The following is a 21,679-nucleotide window of genomic DNA, read 5'->3' as shown; positions in this document are numbered from 1 at the left end:
CTCATACAGTATTTGTCCTTTTGTGACTAGTCTATTTCACTGAGCATAATGGCCTCAGGGTTCATCCATGTTGTAGAATGTGTAATAAATACTTTTTTAGTATAGGTATGTCACAAATATTGCATGGAACATACGTACCCTAAAAAAGTATTTGTTACATATCTACAATTCAGATTTAACTGGTAATCCTGAATTTTATCTGGCAATGTTACCTACAGCCTTTCTTCACACAGCAGCCTAAGGAATCTTTTTTATTTTTATTTTATTTATTTTTTAAAATAAATTTATTTATTGTATTTATTTTATTTTTGGATGCATTGGGTCTTTGTTTCTGCGTGCGGGCTTCCTCTAGTTGCCGCAAGTGAGGGATACTTGTCGTTGCGGTGCGCGGGCTTCTCATTGTGATGGCTTCTCTTGTTGCGGAGAACAGGCTCTAGGCGCGCAGGCTTCAGTAGTTGTGGCACGCGGGCTCTAGAGCACAGACTCAGTAATTGTGGCGCACGGGCTTAGTTGCTCCGCGGCATGTGCGATCTTCCTGGACTAGGGCTCGAACCCATGTCCCCTTCATTGGCAGGCGGATTCTTAACCACTGAGCCATCAGGGAAGCCCCAGGAATCTTTTTAAAAACAGCTTTATAGATATATCATTTACATACCCTAAAATTCACCTTTTTTAAGTGTACAATTCAATGAATTTTACTATATATTTACAGAGCTCTAGGACCATCACCACAATCTAGTTTTAGAACATAGGGTGATTTTCCATCACCTAAAGAAACCTCATACTCCTTTGAAGTCACTCTAGATTCCTACCTTCAGCTCAAAGCAAATACTGATCTACTTTCTGTCTTGAAAATTTTACCTTTTTGGGACATTCTATCAAATGTCATATGATGTTGGAATCATAGAGTATGTGATCTTATGTCTGGCTTTTTTCACCGAGTATAATGTTTTGGAAGTTAATCCCTGTTGTAGTGTGTATCGATCCTTCGTTTCTTTCACTTGCTGAAGAGTCAGCAGTAAAATTCATCATCAGGATATACCACATTTGGTTTATCCATTTATCCATAGATGGCCATTTGGGTTATTTCCCCTTTTTGGTTTTTGTGAATAATGCTGTTATGACTATTAGTTGTATAAGTTTTGGTGTGGATGTTTGTTTTCATTTCTCTTGGGTAGATACATAGAGTTGGAATTACTGGTTCATATGGTAAGTCTTTGTTTAACTTTGTAAAAAAACCCCTGCCTTTTTGAGATGTATTTCACATGCATAAGGATGTTTCTTGAGATTAAAATATTATCGCTGTACCCTGTGATCCAATCCCTCCAGGTTTTTTTTCCCCAAGAAGTTAAAATAAAACCCAAGCGTGTTACTGATATTCACAAGGCATATGATAGGTCCTTAACGGACCCTTTTGCTATCCGCTCTGCCCTAAATGCCCTCCCAGGGCCCACCTCCCTACCTGGACCTATTTCTAGTCATCTTTGAACTCTCTGGTTAAACTACTATCTCCTCCAGAAAATACTTCTGTTCCCCCATGATAGACGAAGTCTCTGGCATTACTCAGCTTTTTTTTTTTTCTTTTTCCTTTTTTTAAAAAATTGAAGTATAGTTGATTGACAATGTTGTGTTAATTTCTGCTGTACAACAAAGTGATTCAGTTATACATATACATACATTATTTTTTATGTTCTTTTCCGTTATGGTTCATCACAGGATGTTGAATATACTTCCCCGTGCTATAAAGTAGGACCTTGTTGTTTTATTCAGCTCTTTCTTCTTCTTTTTTAAATAAATTTATTTATTTAATTTATTTATTATTTCTGGCTGCGTTGGGTCTTTGTTGCTACTCTACGTTGCGCTGCATGGGCTTCTCACTGCAGTGCCTTCTCTTGTTGCGGAGCATGGGCTCTAGGCACACGGGCTTCAGTAGTTGTGGCATGCTGGCTCAGTGGTTGTGGAGCCCAGGCTTATTTGCTCCGCTGCATGTGGGATCTTCGCGGACCACGGCTCGAACCCGTGCCCCCTGTATTGGCAGGCGGATTCTTAACCACTGCGCCACCAGGGAAGCCCAATTCAGCTCTTTCTTAAGCATCCTATTTTACTCAGAGTTCCTTCCTTGGGTCTTAATTACAAAGAAATTAACATTTCTTTGCCCTGCTAGACGTTGGATACTTCAGGAGCCGGAGTAACAGCACCTAAGTACTTCCAGTATTTCCTGCTGCCAGGCACAGTTTCCAGCGCCTTAGGGGCGGTGATGTCATTTAATCCTTACTCCCCTATAAGATCTGTACCATTATGAGTCCCGTTTTACAGGTTGGGAGACTGAGGCAGAGGTTACATAACTTGGCCAGGCAGTGCTCAATACATTTTTCTCGACTGAATTAGTATGTATATTGGGTATTTTGTGGCTCTGGCATATGGTGCTCAATAAACTTGTCGTGAGTGAAGAAATAAGTGTTTTGTGAATTTTTTGGCTGTTTATCCTCAGACCCCCACATGACCAGTCCCTACCCCTAAGCCCCGCCCCCTCGAGCAGGCAACGGCGCGTCCCTATTTCGAGTTGAACCTTGTCTCTTGCGATATCCAATGGCGGACAGCCGCTTAAGCCTTTCCTCCTGTGGTAGCTAATGCCGGTTCTCTACCTTGAGCCGCTCCTCTCGTGGTACCCAATGCCCTTCAGCTCTATATTATGCCCCTCCTCACAGGAGCGGGAGGCTATCAATGACGCGCCCCCTACAGTGATTGGGCCTTCTTTCCTGTGGTAATCCAATAGCATGTTTCCTACTTAAGGCCCCTCCTCCTGTGGCGTTCTATGGCCCGCCCCTCTACCCTAAGCCCGGCCCCGAAGGAGCCTGGCTGCCTGCCTCTTCTCTCCCAGAGCGCCTGTTTCTCTCCTCCTACCTTTCCTCTTTCACCTCCCTTAACCTCCGTCCCCTCCCATTAGGCTTCTGGGTCACGCCCCCTTGGCTCTACCCGTTATCCAATCCCGTTAACTTGCTCTGCTCCAACCCCTCTTCTCATTGGTCCCCCTGCTCCTCTATCCCCGCACGTGGTCTTGAGCGACGGCGTCGCCCTCCCGTGACGGCCTGAAGGCGGGACTTCCTGCGAGGGGCAGGCCAATAAACACGCTCCGACCCGCTACCTAGGCCGTCGCCCCCGCCCCCTCGGCGCCCTGTTCCCGCCCCCGGCTTCGCCTCCCCTTGCCGCCGCTGCTGCTGCCGCCGCCGCCGCCGCCGCCGCCGCTGCTGCTGCCCGTGCCGCTGCCGCTTCCCGCGGCCTGGGTCTCCCGCCGCCAGCATGCCGCACGCCTTCAAGCCCGGGGACTTGGTGTTCGCCAAGATGAAGGGCTACCCGCACTGGCCGGCCCGGGTGAGGCCGCGAGGGAGATGGGCCAGGCGACGGGGGGTTGGGGGTGGGGTGGGGCAGTAGGGGCCCCGGGCCTGAGGGACCCGCGCTCCCGGGGTCTGGGGGACTCCGGGCCCGAGGAACCCGCGCGCCGGGGGTCTGGGGGGACCCGGGCCTGGGGGACTCGCGTGCCTGGGGGTCTGGCGGTCCCCGGCCTGGGGAACCCTCGCGCGGGGATTGTGCGGGAACCTGGGCCAGGAGAGGTCCCGGGCCTGAGCAACCCGCGCGCTGGAGATGCGGGGGGCCCCGAGCCTGGGGGATCCGCTCTGGGGGTCCCAGAGCCGAGAGGTATGGGGTTGAGGGACCTGGGGCCTGAGGAGCCAGGGTTCAAATCGGAAGGAATTTGGTGGGTGTGAGGGGAGCTGAGGAATCTGGTATTTGAGAAGAGGGTTCAAACGAATGGGAAGGAGGTTCTCCAGGCTGAAGGACCTCTTTATGGGGGGCAACAAGAAGCCAAGTTCTGAGGGGCTGGGGGTCCTCAGCCACGTATGAAGGGGGCCTAGGGATAAGGGCTCCAGTAAGGGAGAATGGTTGAGGGTCAAGGTTGAGAGGTGCTCAGCAGGACCAGGGCTGGAAATAGGGCTGGGTGCTGTGTTCACAAGGTCGCTGGAGCTGAGGGGACTGGATCTGAAAATATGGGGCATCAGAGACCGGAGATTGGAATAAGACTTGTTTGGGGGGACCCTGGGGACTGGTGCCGCCCGTCCCCCAGGACTCCCCCGCCAGACTCTGGTGGAGGAAGCTGGTGGGGGCACAGGGTGGAGGGAGGGCTTGGGGTGGGTGGAGGCATGCTTGAATCAGAGGCCAGCCACGGGGACTCAAGCTGGAAAGAGAGAGCCCCTGAGGGAGGGGGCTGGGCCCAGGGGACTTTAGGGATCCCCTCTGGAGGAAGCTGGGATCCAGAGGACCCAGATGATTCGAGGGGTCCAGTTCTGAAGGGAGTCTTGAGCGTGAGTCTCAGAACTGCAGAGTGGAGTTTCAGGCACTGTCTGTGGGGCAGGCCAGTGTGGAGGAGGGACCAGGAGGTTGTTGCCATCCCCAGGTCTAAGTCGCCCCAGGACTGAGGTTGGTGGAATATGCATGTTAGGACTGAAGGAATTTGGAGGGGGAGGCAGTAGAAGCATGAAGCTGAAGGCTCGGCTGGAACACAAGGAGCTCAGGAGTTGCCTGGGCAGTATTGTGGGGTGCCTGGAGATTTCATCCTCGTTCCCTGCCAGACCCTCCCTCCCTCTGGGTGGAAGTAAGCAGGAGGGCATCACACAGAGCTGGGCGTTTGGTTGCAGAGAGGCTGCCACAGGATGCCAGGAGTGGGCTCAGGGACTGCTAACTAGGCAGCCCTGAGCGTGGTCCTTAACAGGTGCTGCCGCTGAGATGTCTGTGCCTCAGGCTCAGAGGCGGGGCCTGGGTGAGGTCAGAGCAGAAGCGGGCCTGGAAGGCATGGCAGGCTGGTCCTCAGGGTGATGGAGTTAGGGGATGCGTCTGTGCAGGAGCGGGATGCTTGGGATGGGTGTTTGGGGCCCAGGGCCCAAGGACTTTGAAAAGTAGCCCAGAGAACTGAGGAAGGAAGCTGGGTGAGGGGGGCAGGGAAGGTTCCAGCAGCTCCCAGGCTTTGAAGAGGACGGGAAGGAATTAATGGGGACCAGAGAACCCACCCTAACCTGATTTGCTCGGGCTTACTTTCTTGGAAGCACCAGAGTGATAAAACTTTACGGGCACTTCCCTTCCTCCCAGAGTACCAGTTTCTCCCTCTCCTCCGCGCCCCCCTCCAGCTGGCTCTCTTAAGCCCAGAATGCTTCCAAGCACCTGATTGGAAGGGAAGGGGCTGCTAGCCTCCTGTGGGGAGATGACTGACAGCTGCTGGAGCCCATGGGCCTATAGGGAGAGGGTGGGACTTCCTGGATGCTCGGGGCCTGTCTCCTGCAGCCCACCCCCCACCCTCTGCATCCTTGGAGCTGCCAGCTGCAGCCTCTGGTAGACTGATCACCGATTGCCTCTTTGCGGGAGGGGGTCCCGTGGGAGGGTCCTCGGAGTTCACGGAAGCTGGGCTTGGCCCCAGCCCCTGGCTGCTCAGAGGACCGTATTTGGCTTTGCCCAGGTGAAATAACTACCTTGGGGGGAGAGAGAGCACCCTGGGGGGAGCGGACAGGTATGCAATTGGGGGGGGCACGTTGCACAGAAGAAGGCAGATGCCTAATTGGAAGGTGATGCGTCTTCCTCTGTTGAAGGCTCCCCTCCTCCCAGCGTGCTTTCCCCCAAATAACTTGGCTGTTTTCCTGGTCACTTCCTGGGTCAGTGGGTGAAGCTGTCCCCCACCCCCCAGCCACCCCCTGACTGGCCTCTCACTGCAGATCGATGACATCGCCGACGGTGCTGTGAAACCCCCGCCCAACAAGTACCCCATCTTCTTCTTTGGTACCCACGAAACGTAAGTGTCCCCCGCTGGGGGTGGATTTTTCCCAGCTGTTGCCTCCCGGGGTGGCCTGGCTCACCTGGGCTCGGCCCGTGGTTCTTTTCTCCAGAGCCTTCCTGGGACCCAAGGACCTGTTTCCCTACGACAAATGTAAAGATAAGTACGGGAAACCCAACAAGAGGAAAGGCTTCAATGAGGGCCTGTGGGAGATCCAGAACAACCCCCATGCCAGCTACAGTGCTCCTCTGGTGAGTCGGTGCCGGGGGTGGGAGGCTGGCGGGGGTCTGCGGAGCCCAGGTCAAGCAGGCACTCGAGCATGCTGGGGACCAGAGGTGGTCTTAGCTTGTCCCACAGAGAAAGGAGAGGCCTCTGGGACAGGGCTCCTCCCGCTGGGCGCCGCTGTTGTTTGGGGCCTCATCATTCTCCGTGAGGGCAGTCCTGGGCACTGTCGGGGTTAGAGCAGCATCCCTGGTCCCACCCACTCGATGCCAGGAGCTCCTTCTTTACCCAGTTGTGACAACCAAACACGTCTGCAGACATTGCCGAGTGTCGGGTGGAGGGGTGCAGGATCCCCCCTGGTGAGACCCACTGCTCTAGGATTAGCCTGAATGTGAAACGGCATCGTTAGAGCTCCTAAGAAACCTTTTGTTTTCTAAGGAGAAAAATTTTTTTCCTTTCAGTAACACCCTTTCCTTCCCCCATTACTGCCAGATTTCAAACTCAGAAAAAGGCTGTAGGTAGTAGAACGTGAGAGCTCTTGCTCAGGTGGGAAAGAGTGCTAAGAGTCACAGAGATGACATTCTCAGTGGCAAATCAGTGTCTGGAAACAATCAGGGAAAAGAGGGAATTTAGAGAAGTTGAAGTTAAATTCGTAAAAAAGCCGTGGAAAGCTGAGGAAGGATGGCAGAGGGGTGCCTTGCTCTGGGTGTTTTGGGGCGAGGTGCAGACAAGGGGAGTCGCGGGGAGGTGGAGTAGCCTGGCCTCAGCAGGGGTGGGCTCCAGGTGGGCCGGGAGACCTGGCGAATTGACTGCAGGGCTCGGAGCTCTGCTGTTAGGGAAGAAACGGACTTGCCATGTGGTCTGTGGGCAGGGAAGCGGGAGTCGGAGAGGGTCTGGTTTGTGTGAGAGAAGGACCGAGTAGTTTTGTAGCATCTGGTCCTGCTTGAGAACTCGGGGTCTCAAGATGGTCTGGGTGTGCCTCTCCTGTGCCTTCCATCTACCCATCGACCAGGCAAACACTCCTGTGTAGACCCCGGCCGCACGCATGCCATGTGCTGCACTAGGGACCAGGAATCCTAGGTGATGCAGACACGCCTCTTGCCTTCTGGGAGCTCACGATCTAGAACCTGGGGTCCGTTCGAGAGCTCTCTCCAGTGCTGAGGGTTTGGCAGCCTCTTCTCAGGGGTCCAGGCCCACGTTTCATGTGTGTGGTCTTTTACCTCCCGTGGTGGGTCTGGGAGATGGACGTTCCCCCTGCTTTGGTCCCCACCGTCTCTCCAGGCTTTGCACATTCCCCACTTGGGTAAACGGATCGGAAGTTGCTGAAGGTAGCTGAGTTTCATGAGACCGTATTCTGGCCCCAGCTCAAGTGCTGGTTAGTCTCGTCCTAAGCTTACTGCCTCCAGGTGAATAATCACACCATTTAATGTTTATTACTCACCCTCAGCCTGTGAAGTACCACGTAGATGCCTGCCCTCAAGGAAATGAAACTCAAAAATGGTGTAACCTTGGGGCTTCCCTGGTGGCGCAGTGGTTGAGAGTCCGCCTGCCGATGCAGGGGACACGCGTTCGTGCCCCGGTCCGGGAAGATCCCACATGCCGCGGAGCGGCTGGGCCCGTGAGCCATGGCTGCTGAGCCTGCGTGTCACGAGCCTGTGCTCCGCAACGGGAGAGGCCCGCGTACTGCAAAAAAAAAAAAAAAAAAAAAAAAAAGGTGTAACCTTGACATTAAACCTGCCCCATACAGACTCCCCAGGTTGAGAAGTAGGTATAGGTGTGAGAGCATATTACTGCTGTTTGGTTCTCTGACCCATCTGTGCCTCCAAAAGAACACTGGCTTAAAAATGCAGATCCCTGGGCCCCACCCCGAGAGGTTTAGGTGTGGTAGTTTAGGGCTGAGGCCTGGGCACCTTGAGGTGGTTCATCCCCCGAGTTATCTAGACGCTTCTGATGGAGCCAGTCCACAGCAGGCTTTTGGAAGCACCGCTTGGAGGGTGCCCAGGCAGTCTGTCTTTTCATCCTATAAGGTTTTACTTTAGTTTTACGTTTCGAGTGGGAGTACAGACTCCTGGTACAAGACTGAAAAGGGCGTACGGTGAGGGATCAGCCCTGCCTTGCGGCCGTTCTGTTTAAGTTTCCTCTCAAGGTAGCCCTAGCTACCAGTTCCTTGTGTGTCCTTCCAAGATTCTTTGTTCACATAAAACCCTACATAGCTTGCTTTTTTGAAGCATGTAATGCTCCACTTGGCTTTATTCCCCCAATTGGTCTCCCTCGTCTGTGCAGAGAACAGCTTCATTCTTTTTGACAGCCTTAGCTCACTGTGCTCCCACCAGGAGCGTACGGCAGGGCCTGCCAAGCCAGGAGGTGGAAAAACGGTATCTCAGTGCGGTTCCAGCTATATCCAGTAATCCCAAGATGGGCTGGGTAGGTGGAATCTTTTCCGTCTTACAGCTGAGCACGCTGAGGCCTGGAGTGTTCGCTTGATTGCCGGGAAGGACCCAGCTAGAACGTGAGGCCTCAGAGACCTGGACCAGGGTTTTTCAACTTCTCTCCCTCTCCGTGGGGCGTCCTAGGCCCTGTGGGCTGTTGAGCAGCATCCCTGGCCCCACCCACTCGATGCCAAGACCCCCCCCCCCCCCCCCCCCCGCATCTTGAAAATTTGAATGTCTCTAGACATTGCTAAATGCCCCCTCGGGGAGAGAATCATCCCTTGTTGAGAAGGATTGACCTAGAAGGATCCCAGTTGATACATCCTCATGACCTGATAGAGGAGGTAAAGGGACCTGTCCCAGTAGCTGGTTCGAGCTGAGCTGGAACTAAAATCCAGGCCTCCCGTCTCCCAGGCTGAAGTTCTTTTCTGGTCGGTACAAGCCAGGTGGGGTCCTGGAGGGGCAGGTGGGCACGGAGAAGGACCTCTACACATGGATCCTGGGGTAAGAGCCCTGCTGTGTGGATGCGTGGACCTGGGTTCGAGGCCTGGCTCTTCCTCCTGTTCACCGTGTTCTTTGGGGTTTGATTGACGTCACCTCTCGGAGCCTCAGTTTCCTCATCTAAAACAGAGGCTCAGGGTACGACAAGCTCTCACGGGGCTGTTGGGGGAACACGGTGAGCCAGTGCACATCAGGCACCCGGCACAGGGGTGCAAGGTGTTGGGGACCGAGGGGGCCAGACTGGGCCTGACCTTCCCTTTCCACCTCTGTCACCCTCCCGACCCATTAAGACAGTGAGAGGGGGCTTCCCTGGGGCTCCAGGGGTTAAGACTCTGCACTCCCAATGCAGGGGACACGGGTTCAATCCCTGGTCGGGGAACTAAGATCCCGCATGCTGCACCGTGAGGCCAAAAAAAAAAAGAGAGAGAGACAGTGAAAGAGACCAACACTCATCACTCATCTCACTCAACCAGTGGGTCTCGGGATGGTTGCAGGTCAGCTGGCTCTTGGCCTTTATTTCCTGGTTCCTCTCCGAGCCACCAGTGTTCCCGTCCTCCAGACGTCTCCATGGGGATCGGATTTCCCAAAACTTTTGCTGGCAGGTAGTTAGGTCTCATGGGCCGAGCCCAGGAGATGCAGAGTTCCTGGCTTTATCCCCAAAGCACAGTGCGGGGCAAGTCACTTACCTTCCCGGAGACCTTGTTTCCCCACTTATGGAACATGCCCACTCGTCCCAGTCGCCTCCCCGGCTGTCGAGGCGCACATCCGGCCACAGTTGGTTGAGCGCTTAGCAGAAGCAAGCTGGGGTTTGTAACAGGCAGTAGCTGTGTCCAGTGGGCCAGGCTTCAGGGCCCAGCAGAGCTGGCTTGCACCCCAGCTCTGTCGCTTAGTCGCCGTGTGATCTGGCTCCATCACGCCGCCTTTTGCCTCGTCTGCAGAGTGAGAATGACAGCTCCCCACATGTTACACGGAGAGAGATGATCCCTCGTGTCTGCTAGCTCTCACTGCCACGAGGCTGACTCCGTTCCTCCCGCAGACGATCAGCAGGGTCCTGGACCCTCCATTTAGTCATTCACACTCCAAGCTGCTGTTTCCCCCGTGAAGAACCGGGGACGTCCTTTCCCTTCTCCACTCACCAGGGGTGCCCCAGAGAAAAGTGACGCCCCGGAGGAGAGGCGTGAGGGAAATCCACCTGAAAGCCTGATGGTTCTCTCTCAGTGTTTCAGGTTTGGGGCTTCACCTACTTCGTGTGGCACTTTTTACCCTTTTTTTTTTTCTTTAAATTTTTGGCTGTGCCACACGGCATGCCAGATCTTAGTTCCCCAACCAGGGATTGAACCCATGCCCCCTGCAGTGGAAGCATGGAGTCTTAACCACTGGACCAGCAGGGAATTCCCTGTGTCATATTTTAGATCCCACATATAAGTGATATTGTATGGTATTTGCCTTTCTCTTTCTGACTTACTTTGCTTAGTATGATAATCTCTAGGTCCATCCATGTTGCTGCAGATGGCATTATTTCATTCTGTTTTACGGCTGAGTAATAGTCCAATGTGTATACGTACCACATCTTCTTTATCCATTCATCTGTTGATGGACATTTAGGTTGTTTCCGTGTCTTGGTTATGGTAACTAGTGCTGCTGTGAACATAGAGGTGCGTGGATCTTTTCGAATTATAGTTTTCTCTGGACATATGCCCAGGAGTGGGATTGCTGGATCATGTGGTAGCTCTATTCTTAGTTTTTTGAGGAACCGCCATATTGTTTTCCATGGTGGCTGCAACCACTTTACATTCCCACCCCCACCACAGTGTAGGAGGGTTCCTTTTCCTCCACACCCCCTCACTCTGGTCTGCTCACGTGGCCGTGGTCGGTCTCCCACTAGATTGTAAGCTCCCCAGGGGCAGGGCCACGTCTGGGCGCTCCCACCTCCCTAGCACAGTGCCTGGCACCTGGCTGCTGCTCACAGATGGCAACTCAGTGTGCAGACGAGCCCGGCACGCGGCTAGCACAGAAGTGCGATCTACGCGTCTGCTATGTTTGTGGCTGTTAGCGCCTGAGCAGGCACTGTGGCTAAAACAGAAACAAGTGCCTGGAAGTTCGCGCCCAGAGGTCCTGTCCTAGGTCATTTTCCTCCTCATTAGTAATTGCAATAATAATCATGTTTACAAAAAGCAAACCTCGATGGACCTCCTGCCAGTCTGGGCACTGTCCTCAGTACATGCCACTTCTGTCTCACCCTCGCCACAGCCCTGTGAGGCCAAAGTGGTGTTGGCCCCATTGCTCAGATGGGAGATGAGGCGCACAGGGGCTTAAGTCACTGGCCCAGGGTCTGCCCTCAGATCCTGCAGTGCTTGAATCCTAGTGGCTAGCCCACACGTGCCCATCTCGCCCTGGCGCATCAGTCCTCAGAGCTTTCTGTTTTGTTTTGTTTTTTAATATCGTTTGGCCGTGCCGCACGGCGTATGGGATCTTAGTTCCCCCACCAGGGATTGAACCCACGCCCCCTGCATTGGGAACACAGTGTCTTAACCACTGGACCGCCAGGGAAGTCCCCCTTGGAGCTCTCTGAGCCTCAGTTCCCGCATTTGGAGAGCGAGCAGGCCAGACCCTGACACTTGAGACCCGGCCAGTGGCTGCTGCCCTGTGGGCCACGCCTGGTGGTGACCTGCTGTCTCTGTCCCCACCCCCAGCCGGTGAGCTCCTCCGACAGCGAGGCCCCTGAAGCTGATCCAGCAGTTGGCAGTGAGGATGACGAGGACCGGGGGGTCATGGCGGTCACAGCCGTGACCGCTGCAGCCGCCAGCGACAGGATGGAGAGTGACTCGGACTCGGACAAGAGCAGTGACAACAGCGGCCTCAAGCGGAAGGCGGTGGCCTTGAAGGTAGGGGCGCGGGGGTGGGGCGGGCACAGCCGGCCTGTGGGGGGCTGTGGCCCTCCCTGCTCCCTCCACAGGTTCCGTCTGGCCGTCTGCTCTTCTCCTTCTCCGGCCTTTCCTTCTTTCGGTTTTTAGTACATTCACAAAGTTGTGCCAGCATCCCCTCTGTCAGTTCTAGAACTTTCCATCACCCCAAAAAGAAACCCCGTCCTCACTGGCAGTCCCCCCACATCCCCACCCTCATTCCCTAGTACCCAGGAATCCGCCTCTGTGGAACTTGTCTGTTCTGGACGTTTCCCATCAGTGGAATCACACACTGTGTGTCCTTCTGTGCTGGCTTCTGTCACTGAGCATCGTGTCCTCAGGGTCCATCCACGTGGTAGCGAGTGTCAGGGCTTCTCTCCTTTTCATGGCTGAGCGATATTCCTGGGTATGGCCCGACCACACTTTGTTTATCTGTCATCTGTTTATGGACGTTCAGGTTGTTTCCACTTTGGGGCCATCACAGATAACGCTGCTGTGAACATTCGTGTACAAGTTTTTGTGTGGATGTGAGTTTTAAGTTCTCTTGGAGAGATTCTCTTTCCTGCCTTTTTTCCCCTCTCCTCTGCCTTTTGACTGCTTCCGAATATTTGGGTGCAGAATGAAAGGACCAGGACCTAGCAGCAAATTCTTTTGATAGAGTAAGGCATTGCTTTTATGATTTTTAAAAATAACATTTGCTTTTGGTTCCATTTATAACAATAAGCCATGCTCATCGTAGATAAGTTAGAAGATGTGAAAAGCATAAAGAAGCCGGTGAAAAATGCCTGAACTATCTGAGGGGGTTTCTGCGCCAAGGACTAGAAACATCCTGATGTGTTTCTCTGTGATCTTGTGTGTGCCTCACGGGTGGGGTGGGTATGTAAAGTATGGAATTGGCAATCACGCACGTAATGTGTCTTGCTGTTTTTCCACCTAATAGATGAGCATTTCCTTGTCCTTAAACGTTATGATTATTTTTTAATATTTTATTTATTTATTTATTTATTTATTTGGCTGTGTCGGGTCTTAGTTGTGGCATGCGGGCTCTTCGTTGTGGCGTGCAGACTTCTCTGTAGTTGTGGCACGTGGGTTCAGTAGTTGCAGCACGTGGGCTCTCTAGTTGTGGCGTGTGCCGGCTCTAGAGCGTGCAGGCTTAGTTGCCCCGCAGCGTGTGGCATCTTACTTCCCGGAGCAGGGGTTGCACCCCTCTCCCCTGCACTGGAAGGAGGATTCTTTTTTTTTTCTTCTTCTTTTTTCCTTTAACATCTTTATTGGAGTATAATTGCTTTACAATGTTGTTAGTTTCTGCTGTATAGCAAAGTGAATCAGCTATATGCACACGTATATCCCCATATCCCCTCCCTCTTGCGTCTCCCTCCCACTCTCCTTATCCCACCCCTCTAGGTGGTCACAAAGCACCGAGCTGATCTCCCTGTGCTATGCGGCTGCTTCCCACTAGCTGTTTTACATTTGGTAGTGTATATAAGTCCATGCTACTCCCTCACTTCGTCCCAGCTTACCCTTCCCACTCCCCGTGTCCTCAAGTCCATTCTCTACGTCTGTGTCTTTATTCCTGTCCTGCCCCTAGGTTCTTCAGAACCTTTTTGTTTTTTTTTTTTTAGATTCCATATATATGTTAGCGTACGGTATTTGTTTTTCTCTTTCTGACTTACTTCACTCTGTATGACCGATTCTAGGGCCATGCACCTCACTACAAATAACTCAGTTTTGTTTCTTTTCATGGCTTATTCCATTGTATACATATGCCACATCTTCTTTATCCATTCAACTGTCGATGGACACTTAGGTTGCTAGAAGGCAGATTCTTAGCCACTGGACCACGAGGGAAGTCCCTGGCATCGTTTAAAAGTCCTTGTTGTTTCTGTTTACAGTTACTGAAGGAGTTAGAAATATGTTGAAAATAAATGCCCCCCCCATCCTACCCCTTAGGTATTAACCACTACTTGTAGGTTAGTATGTATTCAGGTTTTGGTTTTTGGGAGTTTTTGGCCAACTTTGCATTAAATGAATCTGTCATTATTACAACACCTTTCCCCCACACTAGGGAGGCATTTAGACGACCTCTTCCCTCATAACCCAGCACCCTAGCTGGGAACACACCTACTGGTGTTCCTTTCCCCATTTTGGGGGGTGTGGCTATGGCTTTCTGCCGGGTCAGCTTTGTGCTCTCTCTAGTTAACGTTCTTTTGTCGCTGTTTTTCTGTGTGTCCACCATCTCTTCACGTGGTCTCCCTCTGTGCATTTCTGTGTCCTAATCTCCTCTTCTTATAAGGACCCCAGTCATATTGGGTCAGGGCCACCCTAATACCTCATTTTACTTTAATTATCTCTTCAAAGACCCATCTCCAAATAGTCACATTCTGGGGTCCTGGGGGTCAGGTCTTCATTGTATGCGTTTTGGGGGAACACAATGCAGCCCATCGTACCCTGGCCTTGGTCAGGCCCCGGAGGAGGTGAGATGCACTCAGTAAGTGCTTGTGACGAGAACCAGCGAGTCTGGGCTGTAACGGGACAGAGGCAGAGGTGCATCGTACCTAAACCCACACCCTGACGGGGAGGACCAGGCGTCAGTGGGCCGAGATCTGTGTCCAAAGCTCAGTCCTCTTTGCCTCCTCAGTCCTTCCTTTATACAGTTTCTTAAATTGGCTTCTTTGAGTGAGCATCTGGGAGTCTGTGAACCCCTGAAACCTAATTCGGAATTGTATGTGTGTGTGTGTTTAAAAAATCTTTCTTATTGAGGTGAAATTCACATAAAAAAATTAACCGTTCTGAAACGTACAACTCAGTGGCATTTAATAGAAGTGGTGCAACCACCACCTCTATCTAGTTACAAAACATATGTGTATGTGTTTTTCTGGGGAAAGGATCCCTGGTTTGTATTCTTTATTTTTTTTAATTGTAGTAAAATACACACAACATGAAATTCATCATCTTAACCATTTTTAAGCGCACAGTTCAGTAGCATTTTACATTCACACCGTTGGGCAACCATCCCTACCATCCACCTCCAGAACTTTCTCATCTTCCCAAACTGAAACTCTGTCCCCAGGAAACCCTGACTCCCCCTCCCCCCGGCCCCCACCATCTACTTCCTGTCTCTGTGGATCTGACTCTCTAGGGATCTCCTGTGAGTGAGTGAGATCACAAAGTATTTGTCCTTCTGTGTCTGGCTTCTTTCACTGAGCATCATGTCTTCTAGGATCAGTATTCCTGGTTTTTATCAGATTCTCAAAAGGGTCCCTGCCCTCCTCCCCGCAAAGTTTCCTGAGCACATGGGCTTTCTCAGTTGCTGATGTGTCCAGGCTGCTCCCCTTCCAGATGTCGGTCTCAAAACGAGCTCGAAAGGCCTCCAGTGACCTGGATCAAGCCAGCATGTCTCCATCCGAGGAGGAGAACTCGGAAAGCTCCTCCGAGTCAGAGAAGACCAGTGACCAGGTGAGCAGCTGGCCGGACCCTGGGCAGGCACCCAGGGGGAGGGATGCACGGGGTGGGGGGGCAGGGGGGGGCGAGGGGTGGCCGGCCGGTGGGCAGCACGTCCAGCTCCCTTCTCTCTGCCCAGGACTTCACCCCCGAGAAGAAAGCCGTGGTCCGGGCCCCACGGCGGGGTCCCCTTCCAGGACGGAAGAAAAAGGTACGGGTGTTTTATTTTGTTCCCACACACCGGCCGGTGGAAGCTCCTCAAGCATCTCCCCACGGTCACCAGCCACCGTCTGAGGTCGGGGTCAGTCCGTTTTGGAGGAGGGGAGGCCGTAGGCCCCAGGGAGACCCCGGGGCCCGCTGACATCCGCCTCCACCTTCACTCATGGCTTTGGCCCATGGTTTCCAAGCGCCGTGTGCACGGAGCACCTCCCCGGAGCAGGAGGCCGCTGCTGCCCCCGAGAGGGCCTTAGAGGCCGGTTTGGAAAACGGGATGCTGGCATCGGAGGGGGGCAAAGCACTCTGAGGGGCCCCATGAGAGAGAGAATGCACGTGTGCGCGCACCCGTGTGCAAGTGTGATGTATGTGCGTGTGTGTGTGTGTGTGTTGTGCGCAGGCAGGCATGTATGAGCGTGTACAAGTGTGTTGTGTGTATTGTGTGTACACAAGTATGTGTGCATGAGCGTGTGAGTGTGGGGTGTGTGTGTGTGTCCAGGGTTCTGGGCCAGACGAAGGGCTGTGGGTTTGGGCGGGGTGGGGCGCTGCAGGCACGCCTGGGGCTGCCCTCGCCCTGGCTGCTCTCACCTCCCCGGGCCTCCCCCAGAAGGCGCCGTCAGCCTCCGACTCGGACTCCAAAGCAGAATCGGACGGGGCCAAGGCTGAGCCTGCGGCCGTGGCGAGGTCGGCGTCCTCCTCCTCCTGCTCGTCCTCCTCCGACTCGGACGCGTCCGTAAAGAAGCCTCCTCGGGGCAGGAAGCCAGGTAGGCCGGCTGGGGGGTGCTGCCCTGGGCCTGCGCCTGGCCTGGCGGTGGGGGGGGGAACGCCCACCGAGAGACGCGGGAGAGGCCACCCCGCCCCCGCTCTTCCATAGCCGAGAAGCCTCCCCCCAAGCCCCGTGGGCGGAAACCGAAGGCTGAGCGGCCACCGACCACCTCGAGCAGCGACAGGTGGGTGCGGGGCCCTCGGGGCGGGGGCGCGGGCAGGCCGGGACCGGAGCCCTAACCGGCCCGCACCCTCAGCGACAGCGACGAGGTGGACCGCATCAGCGAGTGGAAGCGCCGGGACGAGGAGCGGCGGCGCGAGCTGGAGGCGCGGCGGCGCAGGGAGCAGGAGGAGGAGCTGCGGCGGCTGCGTGAGCGCGAGAAGGAGGAGAAGGAGCGGCGGCGCGGGCGGGAGCGCGGGGAGGCGGCGCGTGCGGGCAGCGCCGGCAGCAGCGGCGACGAGCTCAAGGACGATGACGAGCCCGTCAAGAAGCGCGGCCGGAAGGGCCGGAGCCGGGGCCCCCAGTCCTCCTCCGACTCGGAGCCCGAGGCCGAGCTGGACAGAGAGGTGCGTCTGGCGGTGTCCGTGCAGCAGCCGTTGTGTGCGGGGCGCCAAGCGGTCAGGGAGACACAGAGAGCCCGCTGTTAAGGAGCTGACACTTGAGGGAGGGGGACAGGCAGCGGACCACCTGAGGATGGTGTGTGGTGCCAAGGAGATGGAAGCCAGGGCGGGGTGTGAGCTGCGGGGGCGAGATCAGGCGGGCAGCCGACCTTAAGTAAGGATCTGAATGAAGTGAGAAGGTATCTTGGGGAGAGGCATTCCTGGCCGAGCGCACGGCCCGTGCAAAGGCCCTGGGGCAGGACCGTGCCTGGTGTGTTGGAGGAACAGCCAGGAGGCCCGTGTGTCTGGAGCAGAGTGAGCGAGAGGGAGGAGGGGAGGGCAGGGAGGGGAAGGGGGAGGTCGTACAGGGCCTTGTGGAGGACTTGGGCTGTTACCCCAAGGGAGGTTAGGTGGGACCCTGGAGGGCTGTGGGCAGAGGAGGGGTGGGTGCTCACAGGTGCCCTCTGGCTGCTGCCGGGGAACGGCTTGTGGGGTAAGCATGGGAGCAGTTCGGCCTCTGGTGCATGTTGGTGGTGACCCTTGGCACCGTGTGTGACCACAGGGCGTCAGCTCCCTGTCCTCCTGGCTCTCACAGGCCAGCCTGAGTCCAGGAATCCGAGCTCCCCGGGCCCATCGCCTTCTGGTCCGAGCCCAGGATCCCACTCGATAGGGGTGGGGGAGCCGAACAATGCCCTATTCTCTCTCCACTGCTCTCCATTTTGTCACAAAAGGGGGACCAAGTTCCCTGGCACAGGAGGTGTGTTGCTCGGCAAGAGGAATGCAGTGGGGCTGCCCCACTGTTGGGTGATCCTTTCAGACCCTGAGAAGCTGCTGCCCGGGGATGGACTGGACACGGGATCCATCCTGCCCAGTCTATCAGCTCCCATCAGGCGAAGGTGATAGCAGGGAATGTCACACTGTGTCTCTAAGGGAACAGCTCAGGGGTCTGGCTGGGGCAGCCCCACGCCGCCTGCCGCTCCAGCCCCTCCCTTTCTCTGGTTGCTACAGGTGAAGAAATCAGCGAAGAAGTTGCACCTGCAAAGCACAGAGCCCGCGCGGAGACCCAGCCAGAAGGAGAAGAGAGGGCGCCCCGAGGAGAAGCCCCGGGCCAGGTCCATTCCCGCACTGCCACTCCTCCCATAGCCCCCTGGGGGTCCCCACATCTCAAGGGAGGGCCCCAGCTTCTAAATTCAGTCTTCGAGACTGAATCCAGTTGAAGTGTCTGGTTCTTGGGGCCCCATCAGGTTATGCAGGAGTCACTGCCAAGGTCTGTGGTCCTTCCCCAGAGCAGGCCTCTCCCCCCAGGGTGACCCTGCTCCCAGGGGACCCCGGGCAGTGTCCTGGGACATCTGTGGTGGTCACGTGGGGGCGGTTCCTGGGATCCAGTGGGTGGAGCCAGGGAGGCTGCCCCTCTCCCACAGTGCCCAGGATGGAGCCCCACAGAGGATGACCCGGCCCCCGTGTCGCCAGTGCTCAGGGGGCGAGACTGTCCCCAGACCAGTGGTTCTCAGGCTTTTTAAAGTCCAAGGCCCACTGAGGTGGGAGCACAGAGCCCATCTCCCTGCCCCCTTTTATGTGGAATCCCAGCCATCAGTGAACGAACCTGCCCCGTGGGAATATGGCAGCCAGGCTGCCGAGCAGGATGTAGACTCGAAGGCTCGGTGACACGCCAGCTGCCGTTGCCCGGCATCATATCAGAGTAACTCATGTGCTGGGGTCTGCGTAACTAGCCACTCGCCCTTAACCGCCTGTTTAAAAAAAAAAAAAATTCTGGGCTTTCACATTATTTACTTCCTAGAGGAAGGGTTATGTCTTGGGTCCCCTCGGGTGCTGCCCTAGACCAGGTCAGGCGGGCCTTGAGCCTCCTCATCCCAGCCTCCCGGGCCTCCTGATGGTTTCCTTCTGCGGCGGCCATGGGTCCCCCCACAGGCCCCTGGCCCTCAGTGGGGACATTGGTCAGGGGCCTTCTAAGGGCGCGACTCTCCACAGGCCCGCGAAGATGGAACGGACCCGGAAGCGGTCGGAAGGGTTCCCACCAGACCGGAAGGTTGAGAAGAAGAAAGGTGAGGGGCCAGCTGCCCAGCCCTGGTTGCAGCCTGAGGTCGCCGAATGGGAGGAGGGACGGCCCTGGAGGAGCCGGCTCCCATCACCAGGGACCCCGCTCAGGCCTGGGCGCTGCCTTCTCTCTTGGCCACAGAACCTTCCGTGGAGGAGAAGCTTCAGAAGCTGCACAGCGAGATCAAGTTCGCCCTGAAGGTTGACAATCCGGTGAGACCTTCCTCGGGGTGCAGAGGTCATGTCTCAGTTCCCCTGCTCCCTCATCGCTCGAGCTCCCTTAGACGTCTGGGGACGCTGAGGCAAAGCCAGGCCGCACGCGCAGGGCAGGGTCCTTGTTCACGTGGGCGCCCACCAGATAAGGGCCCAGCTTGGCCTCCTGGGTGCAGTGCTCTGCGTTCCCACCAGGTGGTGCCACACGAGGCCCCAAGACCCCTCGAGTTCTGGGTGCTTCACCACTGTCCCCGGGGCTCCCTGTTGCTCAGCCAGGGTGTCCTTCTCTGCCCTCTTGGGCCCCCTAGAACCCCCGCAGCTAGGCGCTGACCCTCCTCGCTGCCCTCGCTGCCCTGCAGGATGTGAAGAGGTGTCTGAACGCGTTAGAGGAACTAGGGACCCTGCAGGTGACCTCACAGATCCTCCAGAAGAACACAGACGTGGTGGCCACGTTGAAGAAGGTGCGGCGGGAGCCCAGGGGTTGAAGGGGCTGGTGGTGGGGCTACGGGTCTGCTCGGGGCGCTGGGCTTCCGGCCACGGCTGCCTGTGGTCAGCGAGGAGGAAGCCGTGTGCACGGGAGGCGCTGCGGGGTGCGGTGATGGGGGAAGGTCTTGGGCGGGGGGTGAGGAGGCTGCGCCCCCTGAGCCAGGCCTCTTGGTGGGCCAGATCCGCCGCTACAAGGCCAACAAGGAGGTGATGGAGAAAGCTGCGGAGGTCTACGCCCGGCTCAAGTCTCGGGTCCTGGGACCAAAGATCGAGGCCATCCAGAAGGCGACCAGAACTGGGCCGGAGAAGGCCGAGGAGATACTGGCCGGAGAGGAGGCCCCTGCGGAGAGGGCGGAGGACGAGGCGAGCACTGGTGAGGAGCTGGCGGGAGGGCCACCGAGCAGACTGCCCAGGTGGCGCCATCTGTCGGTACTCGCTGCGCAGGCTGGCTGTGTCCCCAAGGCAGCTGGTGTCTGGGCCACACGCCCCTGTGCTGCTCATAGGCTCCATCCAGACCCTCAGAGCCAGGTAGCAGGGGAGGCTGTGTGTGTGTGGCCAGGTGCGCGAGCGTTTCTGGGACGGGCGGTCGCAGAGGTCTGGGACGGGAGGGCCACAGGTGGGCTGAGAGGAGCAAGGGCGTCTGTGGTGGGGACAGTGGCTGCGGGGACAGGAGAGCGTTCCTTCCTGCTGGGGTCATGCGGTCCTGGTGAGAGATGTTTGGAGCAGCCCTTAAGACCAGCACCGAGAGGGCTTAGCCGAAGCCGAGGCTGCCCGGGGGAGAGCACAGAGGGGGCGTCTCTCCTTACGTCTGTTTGGACACGGCCGTGGCAGGCTTTTCCCCGGTGTTGCCCACGGCCATTCGTTTACCGGCCCCTCCCATCTCCAGGCCGTGTGGACGGGCCAGGGGCCGGCTGGAGAAAGAGCCCCACGCAGCCGCGGACCCCGCGTGTCCGGTGGCTCGGGGGTGCGGGTGAATTCAGGTGCACAGGCGAGTGCTCGCACGCTGCTCGCTCTCTGCAGGCAGGTTGCCCCACAGCGTCCCACGAGCTTCTCTCCCCACAGATCTCTCGGCCCCTGTGAACGGCGAGGCGACATCCCAGAAGGGGGAGAGCATGGAGGACAAGGAGCCGGAGGAAGGACAGAACTCAGAGGAGGGGCCAGGGGGCGGCTCCTCTGAAGAGCCATCACACAACGAGTAAGTGTCGCTGGGGCCGCAGGGGCGACTTCCGGAGAAGGCAGCCCGGTGTCTGAGCTGCTCCCAGTTGGGTAAGGCCCGAGGGACATCAGTCTCCCGCACGCTGACTGACCCCCAGGCCCCTCGGAGGGAGCTCGGGGCTCGGGGCCGGCTGGCCTGGGCCTGAGCTCTCGGAGGGTGGCTCCCTCCTGACACCCGCCATGGGAGCTGGGGCTGCAGGCAGGCAGGGGGAGGTTGGGGGCGAGGGCTGTTGGTCTCTGTAGGTGGAAGGAAGGAGACAGACGGCGAGGGGCCTGCTCACCCCTGCCCGCCCGTGCTGTCCTCCACCAGCAGCGCGCGGGAGGGCCCCGACCTGGACGGGCCCGGGAAGGAGCGGCAGGAGCGAGAGAGGCTGCGGGTGGACTCGGAGTCCCTGGACGACGAGGACAGCTGAGCCGGGTGGCCCGTGGCCGGGCCCCGCCGCCACTCGCAGCTGCCCCGAGGCCTGCCTGGCTCCTTCCCGGCACCCAGGGAACAGAGAACTGTTGGGGAGACGCTGTGTTGTTCGTATTTGTCCCCCTGGGTTTTTTTTCTGCCTAATTTCTGTGATTTCCAACGGACATGAAATGACTATAAAGGGTTTTTTTAATGAAAAAAAAAGTTGCTTTTATTGGCTTGATTTTCTAGCATGACTGGTTTGCAGTTGTCAAGGGGCCGTCCAGGGACAGACGGTTTTAAGCCATAGGGTCACCGTGAGCAGCGAATATGAATTTGGTTCTGACGGTGCTCCAGGCCCTGCAGGGCTGACGGGGGCAGTGAGCAAGGCCTTTCCAAAAGTACCAGGAGGGATGCTGAGGGCTGT

General features: G+C 56.3%; 1 protein-coding gene across 3 annotated transcripts; it reads left to right on the top strand.

Moving 5' to 3' along the window:
* The first annotated feature begins 2,992 nt into the window (after positions 1–2,992).
* On the top strand, positions 2,993–21,561 carry HDGFL2 (HDGF like 2). 3 transcript variants are annotated; one of them, XM_079918184.1, is made up of 16 exons: positions 2,993–3,372; positions 5,757–5,833; positions 5,928–6,066; positions 11,661–11,852; positions 15,210–15,326; positions 15,451–15,522; positions 16,132–16,288; positions 16,399–16,474; positions 16,547–16,856; positions 17,898–18,001; positions 18,879–18,952; positions 19,087–19,157; positions 19,517–19,618; positions 19,824–20,016; positions 20,706–20,838; positions 21,172–21,561. In XM_079918184.1, the coding sequence occupies exons 1-16, from the start codon at positions 3,301–3,303 to the stop codon at positions 21,269–21,271; spliced, it is 1,989 nt and encodes a 662-aa protein (XP_079774310.1). In that variant the 5' UTR covers positions 2,993–3,300; the 3' UTR covers positions 21,272–21,561. The 3 variants fall into 3 exon arrangements, with proteins under 3 accessions (XP_079774310.1, XP_079774311.1, XP_079774309.1); XM_079918185.1 differs by having other exon boundaries at positions 2,994–3,372; positions 16,135–16,288; positions 21,169–21,560; XM_079918183.1 differs by having other exon boundaries at positions 2,996–3,372; positions 21,169–21,558.
* The last annotated feature ends 118 nt before the right edge of the window (positions 21,562–21,679 follow it).

Source organism: Stenella coeruleoalba (genome assembly GCF_951394435.1).
Source record: "Stenella coeruleoalba genome assembly, chromosome: 3".
NCBI classification, from domain to species: domain Eukaryota; kingdom Metazoa; phylum Chordata; class Mammalia; order Artiodactyla; family Delphinidae; genus Stenella; species Stenella coeruleoalba.
The sequence above is the reverse complement of the archived record's forward strand: the minus strand, read 5'-3'. Positions and strand labels throughout refer to the sequence as shown.

Coding starts and splice junctions, on each gene's coding strand:
- HDGFL2 (XM_079918183.1), top strand. CDS start 3,301: ATGCCGCACGCCTTCAAGCCCGGGGACTTGGTGTTCGCCAAGATGAAG. Junction 5,834..5,927: donor TTCTTTGGTACCCACGAAAC/GTAAGTGTCCCC, acceptor TCTTTTCTCCAG/AGCCTTCCTGGGACCCAAGG. Junction 16,475..16,546: donor ACCACCTCGAGCAGCGACAG/GTGGGTGCGGGG, acceptor CCGCACCCTCAG/CGACAGCGACGAGGTGGACC.